Here is a 24,380-nt window from a genome sequence, read left to right as displayed (position 1 = left end):
ACATAAATAAATAAAACATGACGGTGGCCAAAATGCTACTGCTGAGTATTCAGAATCCTTCATTCATCTTTTATATACATCTATGGTCCAACTAAACCACTCCCACTGAAACAGCAAAAAGCCTTTATGTATGAATGAAACCATAACCTGATATGTTTCCTTTCTGTGTCATGTTGGCTCAACAGGGCTGGCTGGGACACTTCTGACTGACAACACAGCCATTTGTCCCTTATTGATTGCTGTTGCACTGTCACACCTCAGCTCAGTGCCATTATCAGTTATAATCGCTCACAAGTGGTCTTGGCAAAACTGTCCTGGAGTTTAGCTCAATGTTTGTACATTTGGTGCAGCATGAGGCATGTGTGACTGAGCATTTAAAGCTGAAGTGCCAGACGACAAGTTTGAGATGTTCTCTGGTGTTTCTGAGCTCCAAACTTCCTTTTCTCCAGTAAACATCGGCTCTCATGGTGTCAACAGCTGCAGCCTGCCAAGTCTCACATGGGTTCTCTGTTAGTCACTATATTATTATAAAATCATTCAGTCGCTATATAAAATATCCCTCTTCATAAAGTTTTAATCACCAGCTAATTTTTTCATATTCAATGAGAGTATGGAGGACTGAAAGTGCCAAAAAGAAATTCAGAGCTCTGAGAAAATTTTAATTAAGAGCATCAAAAGTAAGAACTGTAGACATTAAATAATTTACAACATATTTTTGATTTAATTTATTCATGTATGTTTGTTTTCTATTTATGATCTTTTTTTATTTCATCTTACATTTAATTGGATTTATTTCTTCTTCTACTTCATAAAAATCAATAAAAAGGAAAAAATACAGAAGAAAATTAAAATAGAAAATACATTTTTCACATTTTATGAATTAATTCATGCCCATTTTCAAAATATCATTGAATATGCTATATATAATTTTATATATCTATTTTTAAATGTAATCTTTGGTGGTTTAATATGATATTATTTTATTTGGTTATTTATTTATTCATGTATTTTTTCCTTTGCCCCCCCAGTTTACAAACAAAAATCAAATTAAATCATCGTACTACTGGAATTTTTATTTATGTCACAGTTTTTAATTTAATAAATGTCTGTTTTTATATGATTTTAAGTTAATTTAATGGATTATAATTATATGAGATTATTTCCATTTATTTATTGGCATTAAGTCCTCCATAAAAAGGAGGAACACTACAGTCCATTAACTGGCAGGTACAAATACTTCTACTTCTGTGTCACTTATTTTGAAAATCTTCAGCAGTAGTTTCCTGTGATTGATTTGAGCTGAGCTTCAATACTCTGCAGTAACCACAGTACCTGTTCTTGTGTTAGGCCTCTGTAGCGGATCCCGCCGTCCCTGGGAGGCCGGATGATGGCACAGCCTGGGAAAAAAGAAAGAAGACAGAATGAAGGACGATAAGAGTGCAGAGAGAAAGCTCCATGTCTCCAGATAATGCAGATATATTACAGCAACATGATATATTATCTATTTCACTGACGCCTTCCTCGCTGCACAAATTGCAGCGTTTCATTCAGGTCACTTAGCAATCTCTGCAGAGTTACTTCTGTCCATTATTGCATATTGTAAACAGACACACACACACACACTGATTCCTGCACACAAATTACCTCCAGCAGATGAATTATGTATGGGCACAACGAGAGATGGAAGAGCACAGAGGAGAATCAGAAACAATAGCCGTGCCATTTCTGGATCTGAAAGAGAAGGAGAGAGAGAGAGAGAGAGGCTTTAAAATGGGAAATCAAGAGTTCTGGAAGAAGACAGAAGAGACAAAAAAGAAATGGGTTACTGAGAAAATATCCTTACAGTATTAATGCTGCACACTCTGTTCTAAGATGCAGTCATTTTCGCTTCACTGCATCAACCTTTTGGCAACAAAAAAGCTCCCTTTTCAACCTGGCGGATAAGCTGCACGATGAGGCCACTTTTCTTTCTCTCTGCTTCTGTTTGTATTCACAGTGCAGACAGCTCAGGTTCATTTCAAAAGCCCTGTAGACAAGATTTCAGCTCAGGCTTTGATGGCTGATGCTGATATTTTTTTGCAAAGTGGATCCCCATTTCACACCAAAGTAAACTGAGCAGACTTTTCTTCTCTTCCAGGGTGGAAAAATATCCTGAATAGCTTGTAAAGTGTGGCTGCAAAAGCTTTCTTTTTACAAGGTGAGTGGTGCTATTTGGTGTGTTGACAGACTTTTAAGGAACAATGATTCACCTCAGCTATTCACAAGCAGCTTGGCTGAATGCAGCGCGACTGCCGACAGTTTGATCAGAGATTTGTGTCCATAATGCAGCAGCAGTTCTTGGAGCCTTCAAACAGAGATAAAGAGTGGCCTACAGAGGTCTGCAGACTTTTTTCACTTGAGGCAATTTATCAGACTTGGCAGCTCTCTGAGGACCCCTAAAAGGGCCTAGACAACTTTATTTTCCCATATGCTGCAATTCTACACCTGTAACTGCACTGTGATGTGTGAAATTTCTTCACACAGTGTGAATTTACAGTTCATAATGTGTGTCACACCAGCAAATACCTCTTATGTTACCTGTGTTTAATGTGTACACAGACTCCATGAAAGCAGACAGAAAGAAGTATGCTATGAGTACTGGGAAAAGTAAAAACACTCAGGAGTCCCAAAGCCCCTGGAGAGCTGGCAGGCAGGGGAACATGCACACGTACAGTTCCAATGATAAACACCCTGTATCATCATCCAAACACAATCACGCTTAACAAGACAGTAGAGAGATAGAGCAAGTGTGTTTGTGTGTGTGTGTGTGTGTGTGTGTGTGTGGGAATGGGATGGGTGGAGGGCCATAACGAAGCAAAGCACCACAGTGAGGGAGACAGATGGCAGCGAGGCTTGCTTGTGGAAGGCAGACAAACTCTGCTGGAAACTTCATTAGCATTAACCGGGGTATTTTAGAGTTCACTGACAAGAAGCATGCAGGAGGTAGACACCACCACTAAAGTATGCTCTGTGTGTGTGTGTGTGTGTGTGTGTGTGTGTGTGTGTGTGTGTGTGTGTGTGTGTGTGTGTGTGTGTGTGTGTGTGTGTGTGTGTGTGTGTGTGTGCGCGCGCTCTGGTCCCGTGTGGGAAGCAGGGAGAGAAAGAAGGACAGCCCAGCAGGAGTCATTAATATCAGCGATCACACACCCAGCCGGATAAAAGCGCACTGTGTGAGTGAGCGCACGGACTGAGGCAGCCTAACAGCACACAGCCAGCCAACTCCATCAGCTGAGGCTGCGCTGGCACTGAGCAGACAGAGCTAACAGAAGGGGGGCTATCGAATGGCCGAGAGCTGGAAAAGCAATTACGGCTTCAGCACTACGGACAGCGCCTCCAAAACACAACTGCCGTGTGAAGCATCTCACACACCTGAACGCCATCCACCGCCAAAGTCACTGCTTCACACACACTGCCTACACTTCCTTGTGTGTTTCTTCTGCCGGAAGCTGCCCTGGATAAGAGCTAATCCGGCCCATTTCAGCACCACAATGATGATGAGAATAGCCCGTAGTGGCTATTTTCTGGCGGCTCCACAGCCGTGGAGATACATGCACGTACTCTCAGATGCTGCATTTTGTGCATGGCTGAGCATGAACTACAGAGACGCTAGGGTCACAGTGAGGGTGCCACCAACCGTATGCTGCCGGTAGTTGCTTGTCGGGTGTTGACAAGGGAATCCGTGATGGCCTGTAGAGGAAGGCCGACCATATTAACAAGTCCTCCCATGAAAGAATGTCCAAATATCATGTCATCAGCCTGAAGCGGCTGCGTGTTGCATAAAGAGGAGCAAAAGCTCGCATTCTCTCTCTAAAGGCACAAGAATGTGAACGCAAACACGATGGATCCAAACAAATTAGGCCCATCGCAAAATGAACGCCTTCTGCATTCAGATGTGACAGCTGTCTGAATTCCGCTCACGGGAAACGGAGCGTCTCCTGAATAAATGTGCTCTCATATTGCGACCTACAGCACGAATAGCATGTAGCGCCCTGAAGCAAAGCTGTAGCATGTGTGTGTACTTACTATAGTTTCGATGCGCTCAGTGAAGATAACAGTGAGTCCTCCGGGTGGGACCCGCCAGGGGAAAAGCCCGGTGTCAGATTATTTGGTAGAAATATGCATCTTTGCAACGATTATATGGCTCTGTTAATATGGCTATACAATAAATGTGCAAGCTGCTCCGTGCGTAAACAGAACGGTACAAAAACGAGACGCTTCTTATTCGGATGGTTTCCGTGTATTGCAGTTACGCATGGCTAAGAGAAGAGATGACAAAAAATCCATACAGAAAAATCATCCACTATATACAAACGCAACCCCACCATCAACGACGAAACGCCGCTTCAACACACTCCCCTCCTTTCTTCCTCTCTCCACCTCTACAATCTTCAGCTAATTCACGACGTCATGATGGAGACGCACCGTGCGTAACAGCCCCTCTCACGCATCTATCCGAGTTTTTTTCTTTCCCTCCTTCCCAACATGGAACATGCCATCGTCCACAGCAGCAAAAACATACCGCGATCTTAATACGCGGGTCTGGATTTATGATAAGCTTGCAGATTCACCCCACGTGGATAATTACATCGGCGGCAGGGAGACGAGAGGCAGACATGGCGCTGCGGTATTAACACGGACTACATTGTTAAGCCTTTCTCTAAAGCTCTGTGGAGCTTAAGTCAACGAGGCAGCAATCAGTCATCTCTACAACACTGGTCATCTATTAAATCACAGCCTCTCCTCTCATCCTGCTTCATATTTATGTTTCTGCTGACAGGGGAAGAAACACGCTGCACATGATAACAAGCAGAATGATCTGGTTTTATTGATTACAGGTGTGACAATGCAATCCTGACTAATTCACAAATGCAACTGAGAGGGTGAAGAATAACTGTTAGGACAGCAGCAGTGAAAAGTGAGGCATTTCAGATAAACTGTGACAATAATGAGGCTTTAAATATGTCTGCAATATCCAGAACATCTGTACAGCAAAAAGTCAACATCTGTACACGTCAGTATTTTCCAGCTTTGTAATAATTACACACATTTACAAGTCATTTTTCTGACTTCACTGTTTTGCTTCTTTGACAAAATACAATCATAAAAGAACAAAAAAAATAAAGTCATCAAAAACGGTGAGTCAGCCTGTTAAAATCTTTTTCAATCATAAGAAGGGTGCTCACTTCAGATTTAAATGGTTCCAAACTACTCAAGCTAAACTTCTTCTGTGTCAAGGCACAATTCAAATTACACCGAGAGCACAAATAATTATGTAAACAATATCCAAATAATGTGGATCATAAGACTACAGTGTCACGACATAGAAAATCAAAGCAATAAGGCTGATTGTGTCAGTATCTGTTTCAGCATCGGAAACACTCGGAGCTGGAGCGCATGCTGTCTTTATACTCATCTCAGGAATTTTCAAAAAACGCATTCTCTCTTCTTAAAAACAGAAAAAAAGCACACCTTGCAGCATGTTACAGGAAATAAATATATGAAACACGAGTTCAAACATGCTTCCGCTCTGCAGCAACAGAGAAACGTTTTTGTCATTCTTCCCTACTCGATGAGGGGGCGGGGATCTCGGGGGCCCTGCGACCTTCTACCTTGAAGCAAACGCTGATGAGACTCAACTCGACTGGAGAGGAAACAATGGAGGACGACAATGATGGGGGGGGTTTACCAGTCTCACCAAGTTAGATCAACAATTCGCCTGGGAAAGCAAAAAATGATGCCTTTTTAAATACGTCTGTTCAAACAAGCCTTTTCATCTTTCTTAGCTGCTCCTTCATGCTCAAGGAACAAATTCTACCCAGAATCCTTCAGAGGGAGTAAATATACTGAGTCTGTGTCCTGCAGGGATGTAAGCTCTGTAGATCCTGTAGTGTTCGAACTAGGCTGCATTGTTAACTGTGTTCAGCTTTAGAATAATGTGCGTGTGCTTATTTACACCCATCACTCCAGCTTTCCTTCTTTTTCCCTGGCTCACACTCGTGTTTGGTACCTTTTAATGAGGGAAGTTTACGCTAATGTGAATTTGGATTTTTGCATTGTTTACTGCAGCGGTTTCTATCACAGCCTCACAAACTGAAGCTTCGGTGGTGCTGCTTGTAGAACTGCTGCTGCCGCTCTTTGGCGCTCGTTTCCACCAGCTTGTCTCTCTTACTGATCACTCCCGCTTTCTCGCCTTCATCCCCAGTGATGCTCCCCACATCGCTGAGGTCCCCGAGGTGCTCCACAGAGTCGTATTTCTCCAAGTCAGAAGCGATGGTCTGCAGGCTGAAGACCGAAAGGGAATCCGAGCCGGCTCGCTCCCTCTCCTTTTCATGTTCCTTCTCCCTGTATTTCTCCACCAGGTCGATGGACGCGTCCACTCCATCTCTTCCAACAGCACCGCCGCCGCAGGCTCCACCTTCGACCTGAACTTTGATGTCAGACTCTGCTCCAACTGGGGGGCTCCGCCCGGCACAGACAGAAGGGCGTCCTCCCCCCTCACCCGGGTCCCGCCCTCTCTGAGCATGGATCTGCTCGCTGATTTGCTCCAAGTTCCGCAGGGCGATTGAATAGCGGGTCTTCACTTTGGCTACCTGCTGCTCCAGTTGCAGCACTTTGGCCTTATGCTCCTGGAGTCACAAAAAGCAACTTTCATCATCAATTTCAACACTGATTTCATGCCAGCAGGAAAATAACCTCCCAGTGACCTCCAGCAAATCCATAAAATACAGAATATACTGCAGCATAATTACAGCAAAAGCTTCTTAAGAATGGGAAACGCTAAACAGAAAGTGTCTCACAAACAGAGCCATCACTGGGCTCTGTGTCTGCGTTACCTCCAGTATGTGGTTGAACTGGGCCTTGAGCTCAAAGTAAGGTTTGGACTTGATGATGACTCTCTTGAGGGACTTCTGCAGCATCTGCACCCGCGCCTCCGCCTCCTGACAGGCGTGTGTGACACGCATGTGCTCCCTCTCACTGCGGAGTCGCTCTTCCTCTGCTTCGTTCACCTGCCACGCGCACACAGTAACACACACAGATTTCTCTTAATGCAAATATTGTGACTGGTTTCATCAGAAACTTTGTGTTGATGCTGTATCTGCCCTCTCTTCATTCATGCTTCTTCATTAGTTCTTGTAAGAATTATACAAAATAAAAAAGAAGTGAAAAACCTTGAGTTTCACTCTTTGTTTCTCTTTTCTAAATTCCTGGACATATTTTTAAAAACATGTAACAATAAAGAGAAATTCAGACTTTGTGCTCGGCGACGGTCGACGCTACCAAAAAATCCTGTTCACTTATTGATTTAAAGGAGTCGCACAGATGTGAATCAGTCCAGTAGAGATGACACCGAAGCATCAGACAGGTTTGTGTTTTTAAGGTCTCTTTAGACACAAGCTAGCTGCCAACCGCAAAGCCTGGCACACTTACCAGACTCAGGAAATGGAGACGAAAATAAGAAGCAGATAAATGCTGGGACTTGACACGGCTTACCTTCAGGTGCTCAGCTGATATCCATTCACTTCCACTCCCTAATTAGAGGAACATGAATCACTCACCTCTCTCTGAGCATCAGGAGCAATGAGAGCTGCACTCAGGCTTTTGCTAAACAGCTTTTCTGACTTTGACACGTACAGTACGCAGTCTGGTAGGTGGAAAGTGCCGCAGACATTGTAAGATAAATGGCTCTCAAAGATTCCTGACTCATTGGAAGAGGTCCAACTTCCAGGGGAAAAGCTTTTTTAAAACTTAATTTCAGAGTAAAGTTGGCAAACCTTTAATGTGGTTTTGTCTGATGTCACTGGTGATCCTGTAAATGCAGTTTCCCCATGAGCACTGAAATTAAAGTTTATTTAGATGATGCTTGAAAAAGGCCGATCAAAGAATTCCCCAAAGCCAGTTCATGATGAGTGGCGAGACCTGCTTCTCTTATTCTTCTGTCATGTTAACACAACGGTTCCTACACATCCCGTCTGTGCTTTACCTACAAAAAACTGTTTGCCACCCCAACACTTCCCCCTTCACAATAAAAGGCAACTGTATTTGTTCTTTTTTGCTCCTAGAAGGACTCTGATAGTGCGCCGTTATCCCTCAACAACTTTCATGGTGGAATCCCACAATCAAATATTTTTAAATATTCATTTATATGATCACATTTTAAATATTTGTTGGCAGCACTCAGGAGGGTGCCCCTTTTCAGTTCTGTCACCAAGTTAAAAAAAAACAGAAAAGCCTGAAAGCTGCAGCGTGGTGTCTTTGGATATTTTACTCTGCTACAGTTCAGTGACTGAAGCTGAAGCATTCAGTAAGTCTGCCAACAAAGGGAAACCTGTGGGACTGAAAACTGAAGCCAGTGAAAGTGGCCAAAACAGCAGCTCCTCCAGTGGCCACTTAAGGCTGACTCCAAAAGTAAGTCAGCCCCTACAAACTCCCACACTACAATGCTCAACTTTACAGGAACAAAAAGCATGATCAGAGCGTCTGGGTCTCTGTGGACAGTTTCCTCCTTTTTTAAACTCACGCTGTAGCTGATTAGCGCCCGCTAGGCCTCATTTCAGCTAACTAGAATCACTGAACTGAACCTTTTTACTGTGTCACGCTGTTACTGCCTCCCTCAGAGAAATGAACTGACAAATAGCATGGCTGTTCTGTGTGGTATAGCCAATCCAAGAGGACTGTACTTCAGTTTTGGTGTAAAAATCAAAATCAGTGGCTGATGCAGCAATGACTTCATCTTTTTAGTGTAAGACAGATGATTCAGAGTGCTGTGAGTAAAGTTACTGTGTTTGCAAGGCTACACTGGTCACTGTTGCAGCCAGCATTATCTAACAGCTAACAAGACATCGGTGCTAAAATAATGGAATGTTTTTAGGTAAATTTGTTAGCTTGTAAGGCCTGTTTTCCCTAAAGTTGGAGTGGTTTCAGAGGATGATTCACTTTGCTCTCCCTCTACAGGCTGATATGAGATGACTATAACTACTCCACAATGCTGAATTAGTTCAGCTATCAATATAAACTCTGGAAGTCAGGCCAAACTCAGATCTAAAGCTCTCTTTAAGAGCTCTGTAAGTGAAATGAAGAAACAAGTCTGAAGCATTTACAGAGCTCTTCAGGAAATCCTGTCTTCCAGGATACCTGTTACAGCTGACAGGAAACTCAAGTTCACCAGCTGTCTGGCTCCAGATTTTTTCTGTTGAGTCTGCCAACTGTAACCCAGCAACAGTGAGTTTGTGAATGTATCCAAGGCTGCCAAAAATCACTGCCACTTATCTCCACACTTATTTTCCACACACAATGCAGACAGCAGAGCAGTGAGGTCGTGTGTGCACACTAAAAACACTAGAGCCTAATAAGAATAATTAAACACAATGCCTACTCTACCAAGATGAACTCGCAGTGATTACTGAACTATCACTGAACTCTGTAAAGTTCTGTAAGGCCACAGCATCCTCGTTAAGGTAACAAGCAAAAATGAAAGCACTCTGAAGGCAGTTTATTCTGTGCATCTTAAAACGGTACCCTCGCTGTTCTCCGTTACCTTGGCGGTAGCATGGTTGAGCATCTCCTGCCAGGTGGGATCCAGGGTGTTCTTGCCATCAGCCAGCAGGCCCTGCTCAGCCACATAGACCATCTCCCTGGCAGCCGTGTGCATAGAAACTGCTCTCTCGTAGCTCAAAGCTGCCTTCTGAGTCTCCTGCTGTGCCTACAGAGAGCAGACAAACCTTTAACAAGCTGCAGGAGTGGAATAAGGACACAACACCCCTGTTCTCTTCAGCCCTATTACAGTCCCCTCTCTGTATATTGCAGTTTTTATATTCAAAATCCTTTAGGTACGTGTGATTAAAGGAAAACAAAACTGCCTTTCACTTTAAGTGTGTGTTGGATATGAACATGTCTGAACATACTGTAATGTAACTTTAAAAAGAGAGACTGATTTCTATGTGAACATCAAAATTCCAAAGGATGTGATGCCTGTGCTCATTCGCAGGTGTCTCAGCGCCTCTCCTCTGCTACCTGCATCAACGCTGAGCAACACGTGCTAACAGAAGCGTAGAAATGGACTCCACCAACCACTGATGTCACCGAGCAACCGGCTTGTCGAGGGATCAAATCTGACACTGAGCTGTATTTCATCTGGCCTATGTTAGCTAATGCTAGCATGCCTGCTAACATGGGCAAACAGTGAGCACTCTCATTTAGTAAAACGCTGCCCCGAGTGGATAAGGTCAGCTAGTTCCTCCAAATCCACGGGGCTGATCTGGTACCTTAGGTGGTCATTCTTCAAATGACTTAATCAGGTAACATTACAGACTATGACAGGTGTTACAGTTTCTGCAGCCACTTGAGTGACTTCATTATCAGACACGGGTCATTAGCCAATGAGCATACAGTTTCATGGTCAGTTCCGCCCATTTGTCACATCCACTTACAAAAAAACCAAGATGGCAACGACACAAATGCACAGCTCAAGTTTCCATAACCAAGCTCCTCTTTTGTACTGCCTATGTCATCATCACACAGTACTGACATCGGCCAGCAACAGCTGATTTAATGGCACAAAGCAAATATGTAACAGTGGCGTTTACCTTCCACAGCAGCAGCCAACATGTGGGCATTTAGCTCTTAGCTACACGGCCTGTCTCTGACACTGGCAGCTTCATCATGTCAGTCAGCTTTGCTGCCATTATACTGACACTCAGGCATACAGCAAACACACCCGTGTATATACATGTACGTGTACAGGCATCATTAATAATGGTTTTCCAAGGAAACAGATTCATACTTCAGATTTGTTTATTTAGCGGTTTCACAAAATCGCCCCAAACCATTTCTCCTAAAGGAACAGAACAAGCATTTTGTATTCAAATTATGTTTAGACCTAGATGCAATTTACACTGGGGATTAGTATGATTCTCAAAAAAAACACCTGAACTCAGATTTCTCTTCCCTGCTCAGAACCTCTGCCTGTTCAAACTGCAGCCACAGCACAGGTTTGTTTTCTCCCTTCGCCTCGAGCACAACTCCTGATTCTCACTCCTGAATCCAGACACGGCAATAAAAAGCATGCGGGTCTCTAACACATACTCTTCCATTTTACACAGAAACAGATGTAAACCTTTTTACCTCTTTGGCAAGGCGTCGAGCTTCATAATAAGGCCTTGCTTTTTCTATGCAGCTGCCGAGCTGAGAGCTCTGAGCGTTCAGCTTTCGGGCAGACTCTGTGAGGATCTTCCGGTACCCCGATCTGGCATCCTGGACGATCAATGCATGAAAACAACAGGATTAAATTTACCTGTAATGCAGCAACTCATTAGATTTCACACAGGAAGTGAGCAGCCAATTCAGTGAGTGTCAGAAATCACCACTACATCTTCCATTTTAAGAGCTCACACTTTTCCAGAGTCTGTGCTTTACAGATATTGGAAAACAAAATTATCATATTCATTAGCACCTTCGGGGTAGACTAATAAAATATTTAGACACAAACACACACAGAAGCAATTCCCAGGGTGCCAATACATGTTTTTTTACATCTATAATGAGTTTGTTTTGTCAACATCAAAGCAATTTATTTAATCTGAGAAGAAAACCAGGGCACGTCGTATAAATTGGCATACATTTCAACTGGGGCTGCAACTAATTATTTTCATTATCAATTAACCTATCAGTTATGATTCTAAGGGGACAGGAAAACAGTGGCACACTGCCCAAAGTCTAAACAATTAATACATGCAGAAGGACAGAAAAGGGGCCAATTTTAATAAGAGAAGCTGTGTTTATAAGTGAATTCTGCCTATTAAATATCTCCACTTACATCCAGCTGCAGTTCTAGCCTGTTGATTTCTGCACTGGCTTCATTGAGATGCTCCAGCTCCTCCTGTGAAAAAAAACAGCTGTATTTATCTCGTGTATTTCTGTTATATTCATCAAGTATTAGTGCTACTGTAATGACAGTGATTAACAGGCTGGGAGTGAAAGGTGATACACTTCACAGGTATGTCACAGGATAATCACTTCAGATGTGACAGGGATTTGCACAGATTACAGCATTATGAACACAATGTCTCTAAAATAAATAATGAAGATGCGCTCATTTGATCACATAACTACCTGTCTGTCACACTAACCCGAAAGTAATCCAGAAGGTACACACCCAGGTGCGGGTAACAGTAATTTAAGAGTGGCTGACTCACTCAATCATCGAGCTGAAGGATACTTAACGGTCACCAACAGATTCAACGAGTGGGATACTTCAGGTACCTGAATCCTGGGGTCCAGCTCCTCTTCATATGGACTGTGCAATTGCTCTCCGGGGCTTTTCTGTTTGTCACTCCCTCCTTCCTCGCAAATGTCTCGGAGAGCCATTTCTATAGTCTTTCCATCGCTTTCTGCAGTTTTGACCTCTTCATCCCCGCCGGGAATACCCTCCCTCCAGTCCCCCACGTCTGACTCCCCGGACCCGGCGGGGCTCTCTCGCAGGTCGCCTGGCTCCATTCCAGGCTGCACCTTTCGGTTAGCAACAGCGTTAGCTAAGGAGTGTTCAACGGCAGGCGGGGTTTGCTGACCTACAAACCCGATACTACAAACAACGAGTGAAGGTTACCGAGTAGCGGTGAATTAGAAAATAATTCCAGCACTGATAAGTGTTCCTGCGTTTGCTAGCTGCCATATTAAATACACTGAAACCCACTGACGCTAGCCCAGCCTGCCTCCTAACATGCTAACAAGCAGGCGGCTTACTGAGAACGGAACGGCCGCTTTTCAGATCAAACAGCTGCCAGGAGATGAACGGTAAAAAGGGGGCCTATCGAAATGTCCCCCCGCCACACGCCTCTTTCCCTCCATCTTTCACCGGCTCTTCGATACTGTAGCTAGGCTAGCTAGCTAGCGGCTTCGGCCTCACATCATCATTGCAAATGAGGTAAACAGGCGAACAAGCACGTCGAAGTTTGGATCAGAACGGCCACCGTAGACACGCTGCTCACACAGCCGTGAGCGAGCGGCGCTGCGACACACGGTAACCTATGGTCTTGTAATTGGTTACCATTCCCTGACAGTAAAATTGCTGCTGCTCGCAATAGACAAGGTGTTAAAGGCGCTATTTGTCGGCACAACATAGTAACTTTCTGTACAAGATATCACAATGTTGATGCAAGACAACACACAAGATAAGTACCGGAACGCACAAGTACATTTCTCTACAAGGAAAGATGTTGGTCATGTAAGATAACCACTTCTACGTGCAGTGCTGTACAAAAGAGCCAGTCCTCATATCTTATCTTCTGCTGGGAGAAGTCAAATATTGAACCATGTGCAAGCATAAACTGGAGCAGTCTATAAGACGAAAGCCAGTTTGTACTATTCTAATCACTGTCAGAGCCTCCAACACTGACAGTCTGTAGCATTACAGAGACTCCACAACTGACAGAGGCTCCATCACTGACAGAGCCTCCACCACTGACACCCTCCATCACTGATAGAGCCTCTAGTACTGACAGTCTGTAGCACTGACAGAGCCTCCACCACTGATAGAGCCTCTAGCACTGACAGTCTGTAGCACCAACAGAGTTGCCACCACTGACAGCCCTCACAGGTCCAGATACATCTCTCAGGTCCTGTCGGGTCATGTTTTTTTTCTATTTCTTAAGGATATGACTTTCAGATACTGCTGTGGATAGCTTTTTAGGCCTTTTTAGGCCTCGCAGTTCTTTTGTTCTCCACTTGTCCAGTTTCCTCTGTTTCTTTAAGGACACACTGCTCACCATACTGTGTTTGCAGCTAACAACTCTTTGGAAATCACCTTGTTGGTGCAAAAATATTACTGTCAGATTGTGTTATCTTTTTCTTTTTTTGGAGATTCGACTAAAGAAATGAGAACAAATGATATTTTTCAGCAACAAGCTGCTAAGAAGCAAAGTGCTTAAAATGGGCTCTTTGCTAAGGTCTCTGTCATGTGTAGACACAACACTGTCTCATCCCTCGGGTTAGGTGTCTTTTTTATGCTTGAGTGATTCACAGGTCGGTGTTAAGTAACTTAAGTAACTGGACCAAAAATGAGTGAAGAAATAGTCAGTGCCCAAGAAAAACTCTGAAGGAGCTCCAGAAAGCCTGCAGAACTATTGCCCAAGATCACTTTAAAACATTACAAGAACATCTGGCTCCTTAGAAGGAAAGACTTATGCACTGTACAAGATCATTCAGTTTTATCTATATGCCACCAGTTCCTGGCAACAGTCAAGACCCCTGTGAAGTCTGAGGAAGGGTAATCAGCCCGAAACGTAACTCAGCTGTTCGAGGTAAATAAATTGTTTTTCCCTTAGGTGTGCGGACTATGTTTTCTGCTCTAACAGTCAAGACCCTAAAATATTAAGACAATCCCATAAGACCAAGCACTTATGGGAGGAAGAACTTGATTTTAAAAAGAAAGGACCCCATGTTAGACTCAGGCAGGGGCAGCTAGCTTCCACAACCAGCTGGTGAGATAGCACAACAAACAGGACCAAACACGAACTAGAACATCGATAAAAGCTCGCACAAGTAATTTGGGTCAGCATGGCTCAATGGTTAGCACTGCTGGTTAACAGCAGGAGAGTTGAGGGTTTGAACCCCAACAGGGTCCTTCAGTTGAGACATTCTGGTTTTCTTTGGAAGCTCCACTGAAACGTGTGTTTGGTTGATGGTTCTTATTTTATTATTATTTACCACAAGAGCTGAATTTCCTGATCAAACAAAATGTAGATGTTGTTTTTGTTAATAAATGCATAAAGTCATTCACTATTCAGCACAGTTATAGTTAGTTCACTATTTTTGTGGTGCTCCTCAGCCTTGCGCTTTCCGGCAAGGCTACAGGTGGAGGAGTCTGCTTCTACATAAACAGTGGCTGGTGTACGGATGTGACAGTGATTGCTAAGCACTGCTCTCCCTCACTGGAATATCTTTTCATTCACTGTAAACCGTTTTACTCTCCGCGGGAGTTCGCTTCATTCATACTGGCTGCTGTTTACATCCCGCCGGACGCGGACGTGCACGAGGCCCAGTGCGCGCTCACAGAGCAGATTCTGTGCATGGAGCGGACATACCCGGACTCTCTTATCATCGTACTTGGGGACTTTAATAAAGCCAGCCTGAGACAGGAACTTCCCAAATATAAACAATATATCACATGTCCGACCAGAGAGGAGAAGACATTAGACCACTGCTACAGCACGATAAGCGGGGCTTATCACGCAGTGCCCCGCGCTGCACTCGGCCTCTCTGACCACGACATGATCCACCTGATCCCCGCGTACAGACAGAGGCTGAAGCTCTCAAAACCTGTGGTGAGGACAACAAAGCAGTGGACCCGTGAGGCTGTGGAGGAGCTCCGCACATGCTTCGAAACTACAGACTGGGACTCAATGAGGGCTGCCTGTGACAGTCTGGATGACTACACGGACACTGTAACCTCGTATATCCACTTCTGCGAGGACAGCATTGTGCTATCACGCACCAGGGTGTGTTATAACAGTGACAAACCCTGGTTTACTCCCAAACTGAAGCAGCTGTGGATAGAGAAGAGGGAGGCTTTTAAAAGTGGGGACAAAGACTGCTACAAAGAGGCCAAGTACAGGTTTAGCAAGGAAGTGGCCACTGCTAGATCACATCACTCTGAGAATATACAGCAGCAGATCTCAGAGAACGACGCGGCCTCTGTATGGAAAAGTTTTAGGCAGATTACCAATACAAGCCTAAAACCCCCCACTCCACAGACGACCTACAAACTGCAAATAGACTGAACGAGTTCTATTGTCGTTTTGATGGTCAGTTCAGCAGCCTTCACACCTCCACCAGTCCCAACTACAATACAGCCAACACAAATATTCACCCCCCAACCTCCCCCACTCCCCACACCTCAGAGAAGCCCACATCATCAAGGACTCCCACCCCAGAGTCCCCCTCCTCCCCCACCCCCACAGTCTTTTGTATTCAGGAGGACCAGGTGCTAAAGCAGTTCAGGAGTGTCAAAGCTCGCAAAGCTCCAGGTCCAGATGGTGTCTCACCTGCCACCCTGAGACACTGTGCTAACGAGCTTGCCCCATTGTTCACGAACATCTTCAACTCCTCACTGGAGGCTTGCCACGTGCCTGTCTGCTTTAAAACCGCTACCATTGTTCCTGTCCCCAAGAAGCCAAGGATCACTGGACTAAATGACTACAGACCTGTGGCACTGACTTCTGTGGTCATGAAGTCATTTGAGCGTCTGGTGCTGTCCCACCTCAAGTCCCTCACAGCCCCCCTTCTGGACCCCCTGCAGTTTGCCTACAGAGCCAACAGGTCTGTGGACGACGCCATCAACCTGACTCTGCACTTCATCCTACAGCATCTGGACTCCCAGGGAACCTACGCCAGGATCCTGTTTGTGGACTTCAGCTCTGCCTTCAACACCATCATCCCTGATCTCCTCCAAGACAAGCTGTCCCAGATGAACGTGCCAGATCCCATCTGCAGGTGGATCATTGACTTCCTGATGAACAGGAAGCAGCACGTGAGGCTGGGGAAGAATGTCTCGGACTCCCGGACCATCAGCACTGGCACTCCTCAGGGCTGTGTCCTCTCTCCTCTGCTCTTCTCCCTGTATACCAACTGCTGCACCTCTGACCACCAGTCTGTCAAGCTTATTAAGTTTGCAGACGACATGACTCTCATCGGACTCAGGTCAGACGGGGACGACTCGGCCTACAGGATGGAGGTCAAACGTCTGGCGTCCTGGTGCAGCCACAATAACCTGGTACTGAACGCCCAGAAGACAGTGGAGATTATAGTGGACTTTAGGAAGCACACAGCCCCTCTACCCTCCATCATCCTGACTGACACCCCCATCACCACAGTGGACTCTTTTCGCTTCCTGGGAACTACCATCACCCAGGCCCTCAAGTGGGAGCCCACCATCACCTCTGTCGTCAAAAAGGCCCAGCAGAGGATGTACTTCCTGCGGCAGTTGAAGAAATTCAACTTGCCAGCAAGGACCATGGTGCAGTTCTATACTGCCATCATTGAGTCCATCCTCACCTCCTCCATCACTGTGTGGTACGCTGGAGCCACCACTAGGGACAAACAGAGACTACAGCGCGTTGTGCACTCTGCTGAGAAGGTGATTGGCTGTAACCTCCCATCTCTCCAGGACCTGTACACCTCCAGGACACTGAGGCGTGCAGGTCGGATCACAGCCGACCACTCTCACCCTGGGCACAGACTTTTTGACCCTCTCCCCTCAGGCAGGAGGCTACGGTCCATACGGACCAGAACCTCCCGCCATAAGAACAGTTTCTTCCCCTCTGCTGTTGGACTCATGAACAATTACCCTAAGACTGTTACCACCACCCTCCACAAACGCTGATGACCCTATGTCTATGCACCTGTCTGACTGCACTGATGTACATATTAGTGGAATATTAGTCTCTGCACTGTATATTTTGTAATTTTGTAATATTGTGCTATAGTTATAGCTCTAATATCTCTGTATATTTGCAATTTGTATACTTGTATATTGTCTTATAGTTTTTATACTTATTTGTTTTTTTTCTGTATGCACGAAGTACCGCAGCAATTTCCTAATGCTGTGAACCTGTTCACCCATATGGCAATAAAAACCTTCTGATTCTGATTCTGATTCTGATTGCTGCACCCTGTATGTAATCAGTATCTTAGAGACAGCCAAACATTCAAAGCAACACTGTAGGTTACACAACATGACTCCAACTTTCAGCCCTGGGGGCAACAGTGTAGCAGTGGATGTGTTGAGATGTTTACATACACACTGTTTTTTTATTTCTGATATTCTTTGTAGCCCTGACCTCATGTCCCCATCCTCATCTCCTCTGTTCACCTTCCTCCTGCCTGCATCTCAGAAATCAGTCTCACCGCTTCATTTTGAAGGATGTCTCAGTTCCTAAAATGCATCCAGATGACAAAGGGGGGTGCAGGAGGAGAAAGAGGGGTGCAGGAGGGGAAAGGGGGGTGCAGGAGGGGAAAGGGGGGTGCAGGGAGACCTATTGTCAGTGACACTGAATTATCTCAGAATGGTCACTAGGTGGCAGTTCCTTTATGGGGGAATTGTGAGTGCAGAGTGGAGAGGAAGTAATTAGGCTTTATAGTTTCCACCTGTCCTTCATGGCAGGACTGAGCTCATTCATTTGTCTAGTAAACATCTTTATATGGTTCATACTGAGCAAGTTTATTTTCTATGTCTGCATTTTATTTCCACTACAATTACTGCTGATGTTGTGGGGTATTCTTACATACTGCTGTTTGCGTTAAATATCAGGAAGTAGACGGTTCCTAAAGGACGATACCTACAAATATAACCTTGGTAGTGGATTGAGGTATGTTGCTTTGTGTGTTTGTGGGTTCAAACAGTAATGTCTCTGTATTTTGGTATATTGTATTTTGTGTGTTTTTACTGTAAAATGTGTGTAAATGTGCTTTTTATGAGTATGTAAATGAATCCCTTCTCTTCTCTGTATTTCAGTCTGTAGTTTTCACGGTGCAGAATGAGAACTAAAGCGGAAGGATGGAGATAATTGATGATGCAGATATGCATCCTTTGCTGAAAGGTTTTCACCTTCAGATTACATAAAAAGATGGCACACAGCTGGAACATGCAAACCGCAGCAGGAGGAAGCCTCTAGTGCCTTTTTATGGGTCGTTCAGTTATTTAAGATGGTCAAACTGATTACAAAGGTATAACACTGCACCATGTTCATTAAGTGTCTGTAAATGAGCAGTGCTATACCTTAGACCATAAAATGCACCTGTGTTTGGCCTATAATAAAACTATTTGTGATGCAGCTGTTTCAAACATAATTGACTTCACTTTAAAATGGCGGCTCCGGGGGGGGGGGGGGGGCTCTACGCCCAGTGCCTCATCTCCTCTCATCCTCACATCTGTGGCCGAAGGCTGGGTTAGATTTCTGTGTCGGGTCTTTGAGGGGCCTACAAGGGGGGGGGGTGCTTTCCCCAGGCTGCCCTTGTAAATGAGCATTTGCTCTACATGACTTGCCTGGTATTGCACACAATTACAGCCCAGCCCTCGCTCAGCTTCAGCTGATAGCGCTTCACAACAATATGTAGACATTTGGTCCAAAGTCACAGCAGCTGTTTGTTCAGTCTGACTAAAATCCTAAAATCAGCTGAAGCTATTTTTTAAAAACATGCACCTTTGACTCATGAACTGAGTGAGAGCGAACACAATTAAAAAGTAAAGTTGTGTATTTTTTAATCCAGAAATAAAGTGTAGTTGCAGGGTAACAAGCCTGCAAGGAGAACAGCATCAAACACAATCATGTGATGTAACATTTAAGCACAAAGAATAAATCAAATGACAGACTCAGTTATTACCAGACCCCAACACCACAGCTCAGGTTTCAGGTCAGAGTACCCGAACCTCAAATAATTTAAACAAAAGTGGTAAAGTAGGTAACTGCATTGAAAGCATTAATGAATGTCATGTGCATCATATAAAAATAGATCTGAATTACAGCAGATTTGTCTAAAACACAGGAATCCTACACTGTAAGAAATGTTTGGAAGAATGAAAAAAGACCTGAGGTGCATTGGCAAGCCCCCCCGAAATGGATCCGTTCTGTATCATTAAGGGCAAAGAGCAACAGCACAAATCATTTTCTTCTTTGGTTTAGAAAGCTTTCCCCATATCACATTTAAGAGATTATAAAAAGACATTCTCATTTATCAGCTCCACTAGAGGTCGTACTGGGTCCATCCCGGAGGCGGAGCTAAGTAGATCCTCCGTCCTCTTGAGATGAAACTGACGACCCCTCTGTATCCTGCCCGTGGGACTCCAGACTTGAGGTCATCCATTATTCCCAGATTTTTGGCCATCATTTTGAAACTGTCCTTACTGGAGTATTGAAGGCGGAAGGGCCCAGGTCCTTTTAGCTGCCCCTGCTTCACATCTTCATATCTAACCACAGGAGCATTGTAAACTTCCTTCTCAAAGTTCTCCCTGTAGGTCTCCTCCTTCAAGTAACTCAGGTCCAACTTGGTGAAAGGCACAAACTCGGTATTCAGTTTAATGTAACGCAGGTATTTGTCAAAAAACTGACCCAGACTCACGCCTTGGCGACCAAAAGTTAGAGTCCGCGAGATCTCCGGGCGTATACAGGCACGGTTGCGGCGCTGCTCTGGCTGGCGCATCCAGTCATCCCAGAAAGCATCGGGCCACTTTGGCTCCAGCTCCTCCCACACCTCCCTGAGGAGCATCCACCCCAAGCCGGGAAAGAAGTCCGTCCGGTAGAGCAGGTCAGCCTTGCCGGGGTCAACGTAGCCATCCCTGCCGTTGTCATTCCAGGCAGACGCACACCACAGGCTGGGGTCAGATTTCAAAAAAGGCAACAAGGCTCGGAAATACTCGAAGAAGTCTGGTGCCACCTAGAGTAGGAGATGAACAGTTTCAGTTTTACATAACTGTCAACAAGTGAAATAAAGATTAAATAAAGAGTTTTAAGTGTTTTTTCAGTTGCATATAAAGAATGAGTAGAGATAAAAGCAATTCAGTGCTGCCTAATGTTAAAATAATCACCTCCAGGTCATCCTCTACAACCACCACAGAGGAATGAGACAGCGTCTTGAACACTTGGTTGAGCGCCCAGTGGTAATGCCTGGAGATTTTGTAGTAACCCTTAAACTTCTTGTGCTCAGGTCTCACTTGGATGTCAGACAAATCCGGCTGCTTCAGATGAGTTATGTTGTTTCCATAAGAACGAATCACCTCAGCAGTCTCGGCATGTCCACAGTCCTGACTCACTATGATTGGGTGGAGCTCCTCTGAGGGCCGGTGCTGCAGCAGTTTGTCCAAGCAGCGCTTCACAGTGACCCTGTTGCAGGCAATAACAAGGATAGGGATGACAGGCGGACGGGTGGGGGCAGCCTTTGGCCCGTTTCTGTCAGACGGCTCCCAAAGCGACTGATGATTCTGGATCTGCAGCAGGGTTTTTTTCTGCACCTCCAGTTCAGCTTCGATCGAGTCTACAATCCGGAGCACACCATCCACTATATCGATGGACGGCCTTTCAGCTTCTTTCTGCTCTTGGCCTGATGGGGGTCTCCCCCACAGCAGAAGCACCAGTATGGCATTCCAGGTGATAAACAGGAACGCACCACAGAAAATGACAGAGCTTCTTTTACAGATCATGGCCCAGAAACAGAGAGCGGGAGGGTGGGAAGTTTCAGGAAGATAGGGTCTGCTAAGAGAGATGTGTCCTTGTTAGAGACAACAGGAATGGGATATGGGAGGGGCAGCCTATTTCCTGTGTCATCACGGGCTCGATCTGCAGATGCTGAACTTATAAAGACACAGCATTGGTGGAGGTGGAAACCGATAAAAATTGAAGAAGGGCAGGATTCATCTCGGAGGAAAGTTGTAAAACTGGCAAATCTCCAACTTTCAAAATCTTCTTTTTACCTGAAATAACAAAACATCAAAATCAAGTCATTACAGGGGTTTAAACAGGGTTACTCACACTCGTGCTGCTCAAACAAATCAAAGGGTCAAAGCCAACTTTTTTAAAGTTTAACAGCACCTTTCTGTCCATCTTTATGCGCTTTATTGGTCTTGTCAGTATCTGCAGTAATGGTTTATTAGAGCAGTGCTGTGTGCATGACCTCAGTGATCAGTGTTCAGACATAGACAGTATTAAAGATGGAAACAGCTTCCAGGTCTGAAAAGTGAAGGCAATGAAAAAGTGCTTTAAACCTGCATTATTGTATAGGAATCAATGGGAAAACGGTCCTCGCCTCGCTCCCTCCACCAAGGCTTTCCTCATCACTTCATGCTCTCAAGTGCGAGTTTCAGGTCTTATTGAATAAAACACGATTAAATGTGTAACTGATGGTCATTATCAGGCTTAGATAGCAGGGCTGCCCAGGGTATGCAAATTATCTGCCATTCACAAACCGTCCTTAGTTTCACCGACAGCTCCACCCTCACTCATTTAAACACCAAGACGGTGATGGAGAAAATGCTCAGTTCCATGAGCAGCTATTAATGACGTCATACTGGCCGCATCATATACGTACAGTTGGCGATTTGCCATTAGGTGAGCCCTGCAGTTACACGCAGTACTTTATCACATTAAAATTAAATTGGTTATAAGCTGCTGAAGTGCGATCAATTATGTATGGCAGGATTTTCACTTTTAGTTCAGTTTTGTTAAATTAATAAAACTTATTTTGGCTCATATGGACGTTTTTTCTCCCTCTGAATACGAAGTGGCAGTTTTAGCATGTTTGGCAGGGCCAGCCCTGCATGCCCTGCCCCCACCTTCCTCCCTCAGTTTCTCTCACACACTCATACCTGAAAGTTTCCATAAAGTGAAACCAGGATCTCAGACAGGAAGTTGCCCGAGTGATGATTCACCCAAAACTCTGATCGATTATTTCTTATCACCTGTGGCTGCCTCTGATCAACTGCGGCTGATTAAGGCACAGAAACAGCTGGAAACACAGACTTTACCCCCCCCCCCCCCCCTCACTGTAAACACTGAAGTCTGAGGAGCGTCGAAACCAGCCCTTACCTTCACGGTGCCTCCGCTGCTTCCTCCGGGGGCATTTCTTCGGGGAAAGTTCCGCAGAGGAGGCGCGACTCTGCAGCAACTTCTCGCCGCCGACTTTCTCCCGTTTCTCGCTGGCTTCAGGAAAAGGAGGAGGAGAAAAAAGTAACACGACGACTTCCTGGTTTGAGGGCAGACGCGGAAGTCCCGCCCCCAGCCGTCACCTTGAGAAATTACGCAACAGTTTGACGTGAGAGCCGCTCTCAGCGGAGCTAATTAGAAACAGCGGCAGCCTTTGAAGTCTTTGTATATATACACACACACACACACACACACACACACACACACACACACAGTCTGCTTCCGCTCAGCGGGGCTACCACATGTGCTAACACAGTCAGGGAGGCCTAAAAACCGCTTTATCTTCTTGTGCATGAGCCAGACGGGCGGAGACAAAAGCTTACCTTCTGTCTCGCTGTACCTGAACACCAGCAACACGAACACAGACGGATAAAGGCCGTTTCCTGCTGCGCTGTGGTCTACTGCGTTCAATCCAAAGGGCGCAAAGCGTGCATACCTGCACAAACAGCGCAGCTCCAAAGAAGTGAAGAGGTTGTGGAAATTCCAGAAACACCTAATCAATTATTCAGAATTGGTTTCTAATTTAGGAGAAATGTGGATCTGTAAAGCCTACATGACGTAAAATGTAGAAACCTTCTTCCTCTGACAGTCCAGATCCTAGTCATTTACAGTAATACTGCTGATTATGCTCATTAATCTGTGGCTTATTTTCTGCTAAACCTCAGTCTACAGAGCTGACCTACAGCCCTGAATATCCTGCCTCTGAATATCTCCTCTCGTCTTTAAATCAGCACCAAGATTAATTATTTTCAGTTTTTAATCACAATAAATAAAGAAACAAAAATTAAAATTTTCTTTGATTTTAGCATTCTGTTAAAAGTAGATTAATGCTGACTGGATACCACCTTTGCATCTAATTAAGTGTTGAGTTTCTAGAACTCTATTATTATTCCTGCATTTATTAATTATTTCCATCATAGATTACTGCTTATTTTTGTTAGGAATCTAAAAATCTTGGTCTATAAAGTACCAGAAAATGAGACCTAAAGCATTTAGTCTCTGGGTTCACCCAAACCCAAAGATATTCACTTTATTCTTACAAAATAAAATGCAGATTTTCCTACACTGTAACAAGAAAATTGAACTGACACATATTTAAAAACCGTCATCACCCCTATAAAGAGTGAATTTACTGCCTGGCTGTTGTATTAGGCTGCATTATTTTCAGCCTGCTGTACCTAATAAATTAGTATCTCAGTCAAAGGTAGAAACCCTCAAAGTGAAATATTATTCCTATCCATTATATATTAATACAGGCCTGGATCTTTTGGGTCACTGACCTGCTGAAATGCTGATGGTCCCGCTAAGCTTGGTCTCTGCTGGCAAAATGATGCCTGAAATTGTTAATAAGGCTCTTGTGGTCTTATCATCAGCCTCTCTTTCCTGCTTCACAGCGGGATCCTTTCAGCTCCTCTGCATCTCATGAAGACTCATCAAAGTCCAGGTGCATTCTGGGTAGTGGTTTCTTTGCAGCAGGTCCCCATTCACAAAATCTCCAACAGCTGATCGTTGATTTATATACTGTTTAGAAAGAGATCTTCTGTGCTTCTTTACAGCACCTAGAGTAGGTTTGCATGAGTCATAGATCAAAATCACAGTTTTCCTTATTTGTATATGTATATAGTGGTTTGATATCTGTTATTGTATTTTATGTAT

The 24,380-nt window shown here is 44.6% G+C and overlaps 3 protein-coding genes across 4 annotated transcripts in view; all 3 read right to left on the bottom strand.

The window, feature by feature from the left end:
• gabbr1a (gamma-aminobutyric acid (GABA) B receptor, 1a) overlaps positions 1 to 4,640 on the bottom strand; it is a 129,929-nt gene extending 125,289 nt beyond the window's left edge. The window contains exons 1-3 of one of the 2 annotated variants that reach the window (XM_030749485.1): positions 4,063 to 4,640; positions 1,645 to 1,731; positions 1,333 to 1,397 (exon numbers count right to left, since the gene is read on the bottom strand). In XM_030749485.1, the coding sequence (XP_030605345.1) occupies positions 1,333 to 1,397; positions 1,645 to 1,723 (144 nt within the window). In that variant the 5' untranslated portion in view covers positions 1,724 to 1,731; positions 4,063 to 4,640. Of the gene's footprint in view, positions 1 to 1,332; positions 1,398 to 1,644; positions 1,732 to 4,062 lie in introns of those variants that run through there. The other variant, XM_030749486.1, reaches the window with a different exon arrangement.
• A 199-nt stretch (positions 4,641 to 4,839) lies between these two features.
• Positions 4,840 to 12,531, bottom strand: sh3bp5la (SH3-binding domain protein 5-like, a). Its single transcript, XM_030750402.1, has 6 exons — positions 12,298 to 12,531; positions 11,852 to 11,914; positions 11,161 to 11,289; positions 9,575 to 9,739; positions 6,873 to 7,046; positions 4,840 to 6,665 (listed from the first exon to the last, which is right to left on the bottom strand). Exons 1-6 carry the CDS (start codon positions 12,529 to 12,531, stop codon positions 6,123 to 6,125), a joined length of 1,308 nt encoding a protein of 435 aa, XP_030606262.1. The 3' UTR covers positions 4,840 to 6,122.
• Positions 12,532 to 19,266: 6,735 nt separating this feature from the next.
• mgat1a (alpha-1,3-mannosyl-glycoprotein 2-beta-N-acetylglucosaminyltransferase a) lies at positions 19,267 to 22,766 on the bottom strand. The gene is made up of 3 exons (XM_030749928.1): positions 22,608 to 22,766; positions 20,615 to 21,496; positions 19,267 to 20,463 (listed from the first exon to the last, which is right to left on the bottom strand). Exons 2-3 carry the CDS (start codon positions 21,224 to 21,226, stop codon positions 19,774 to 19,776), a joined length of 1,302 nt encoding a protein of 433 aa, XP_030605788.1. The 5' UTR covers positions 21,227 to 21,496; positions 22,608 to 22,766; the 3' UTR covers positions 19,267 to 19,773.
• Between the last annotated feature and the right edge of the window lie 1,614 nt (positions 22,767 to 24,380).

The sequence above is a fragment of the Archocentrus centrarchus genome, chromosome 16 (assembly GCF_007364275.1).
Source record: "Archocentrus centrarchus isolate MPI-CPG fArcCen1 chromosome 16, fArcCen1, whole genome shotgun sequence".
Lineage (NCBI taxonomy): Eukaryota > Metazoa > Chordata > Actinopteri > Cichliformes > Cichlidae > Archocentrus > Archocentrus centrarchus.
The sequence above is the reverse complement of the archived record's forward strand: the minus strand, read 5'-3'. Positions and strand labels throughout refer to the sequence as shown.

Coding starts and splice junctions, on each gene's coding strand:
- mgat1a (XM_030749928.1), bottom strand. CDS start 21,226: ATGATCTGTAAAAGAAGCTCTGTCATTTTCTGTGGTGCGTTCCTGTTT. Junction 20,464..20,614: donor TTGTAGAGGATGACCTGGAG/GTGATTATTTTA, acceptor CTCCTACTCTAG/GTGGCACCAGACTTCTTCGA.
- sh3bp5la (XM_030750402.1), bottom strand. CDS start 12,531: ATGGAGCCAGGCGACCTGCGAGAGAGCCCCGCCGGGTCCGGGGAGTCA. Junction 11,915..12,297: donor AGCTGGACCCCAGGATTCAG/GTACCTGAAGTA, acceptor TTTTTTTCACAG/GAGGAGCTGGAGCATCTCAA. Junction 11,290..11,851: donor GGCTAGAACTGCAGCTGGAT/GTAAGTGGAGAT, acceptor TTGATCGTCCAG/GATGCCAGATCGGGGTACCG.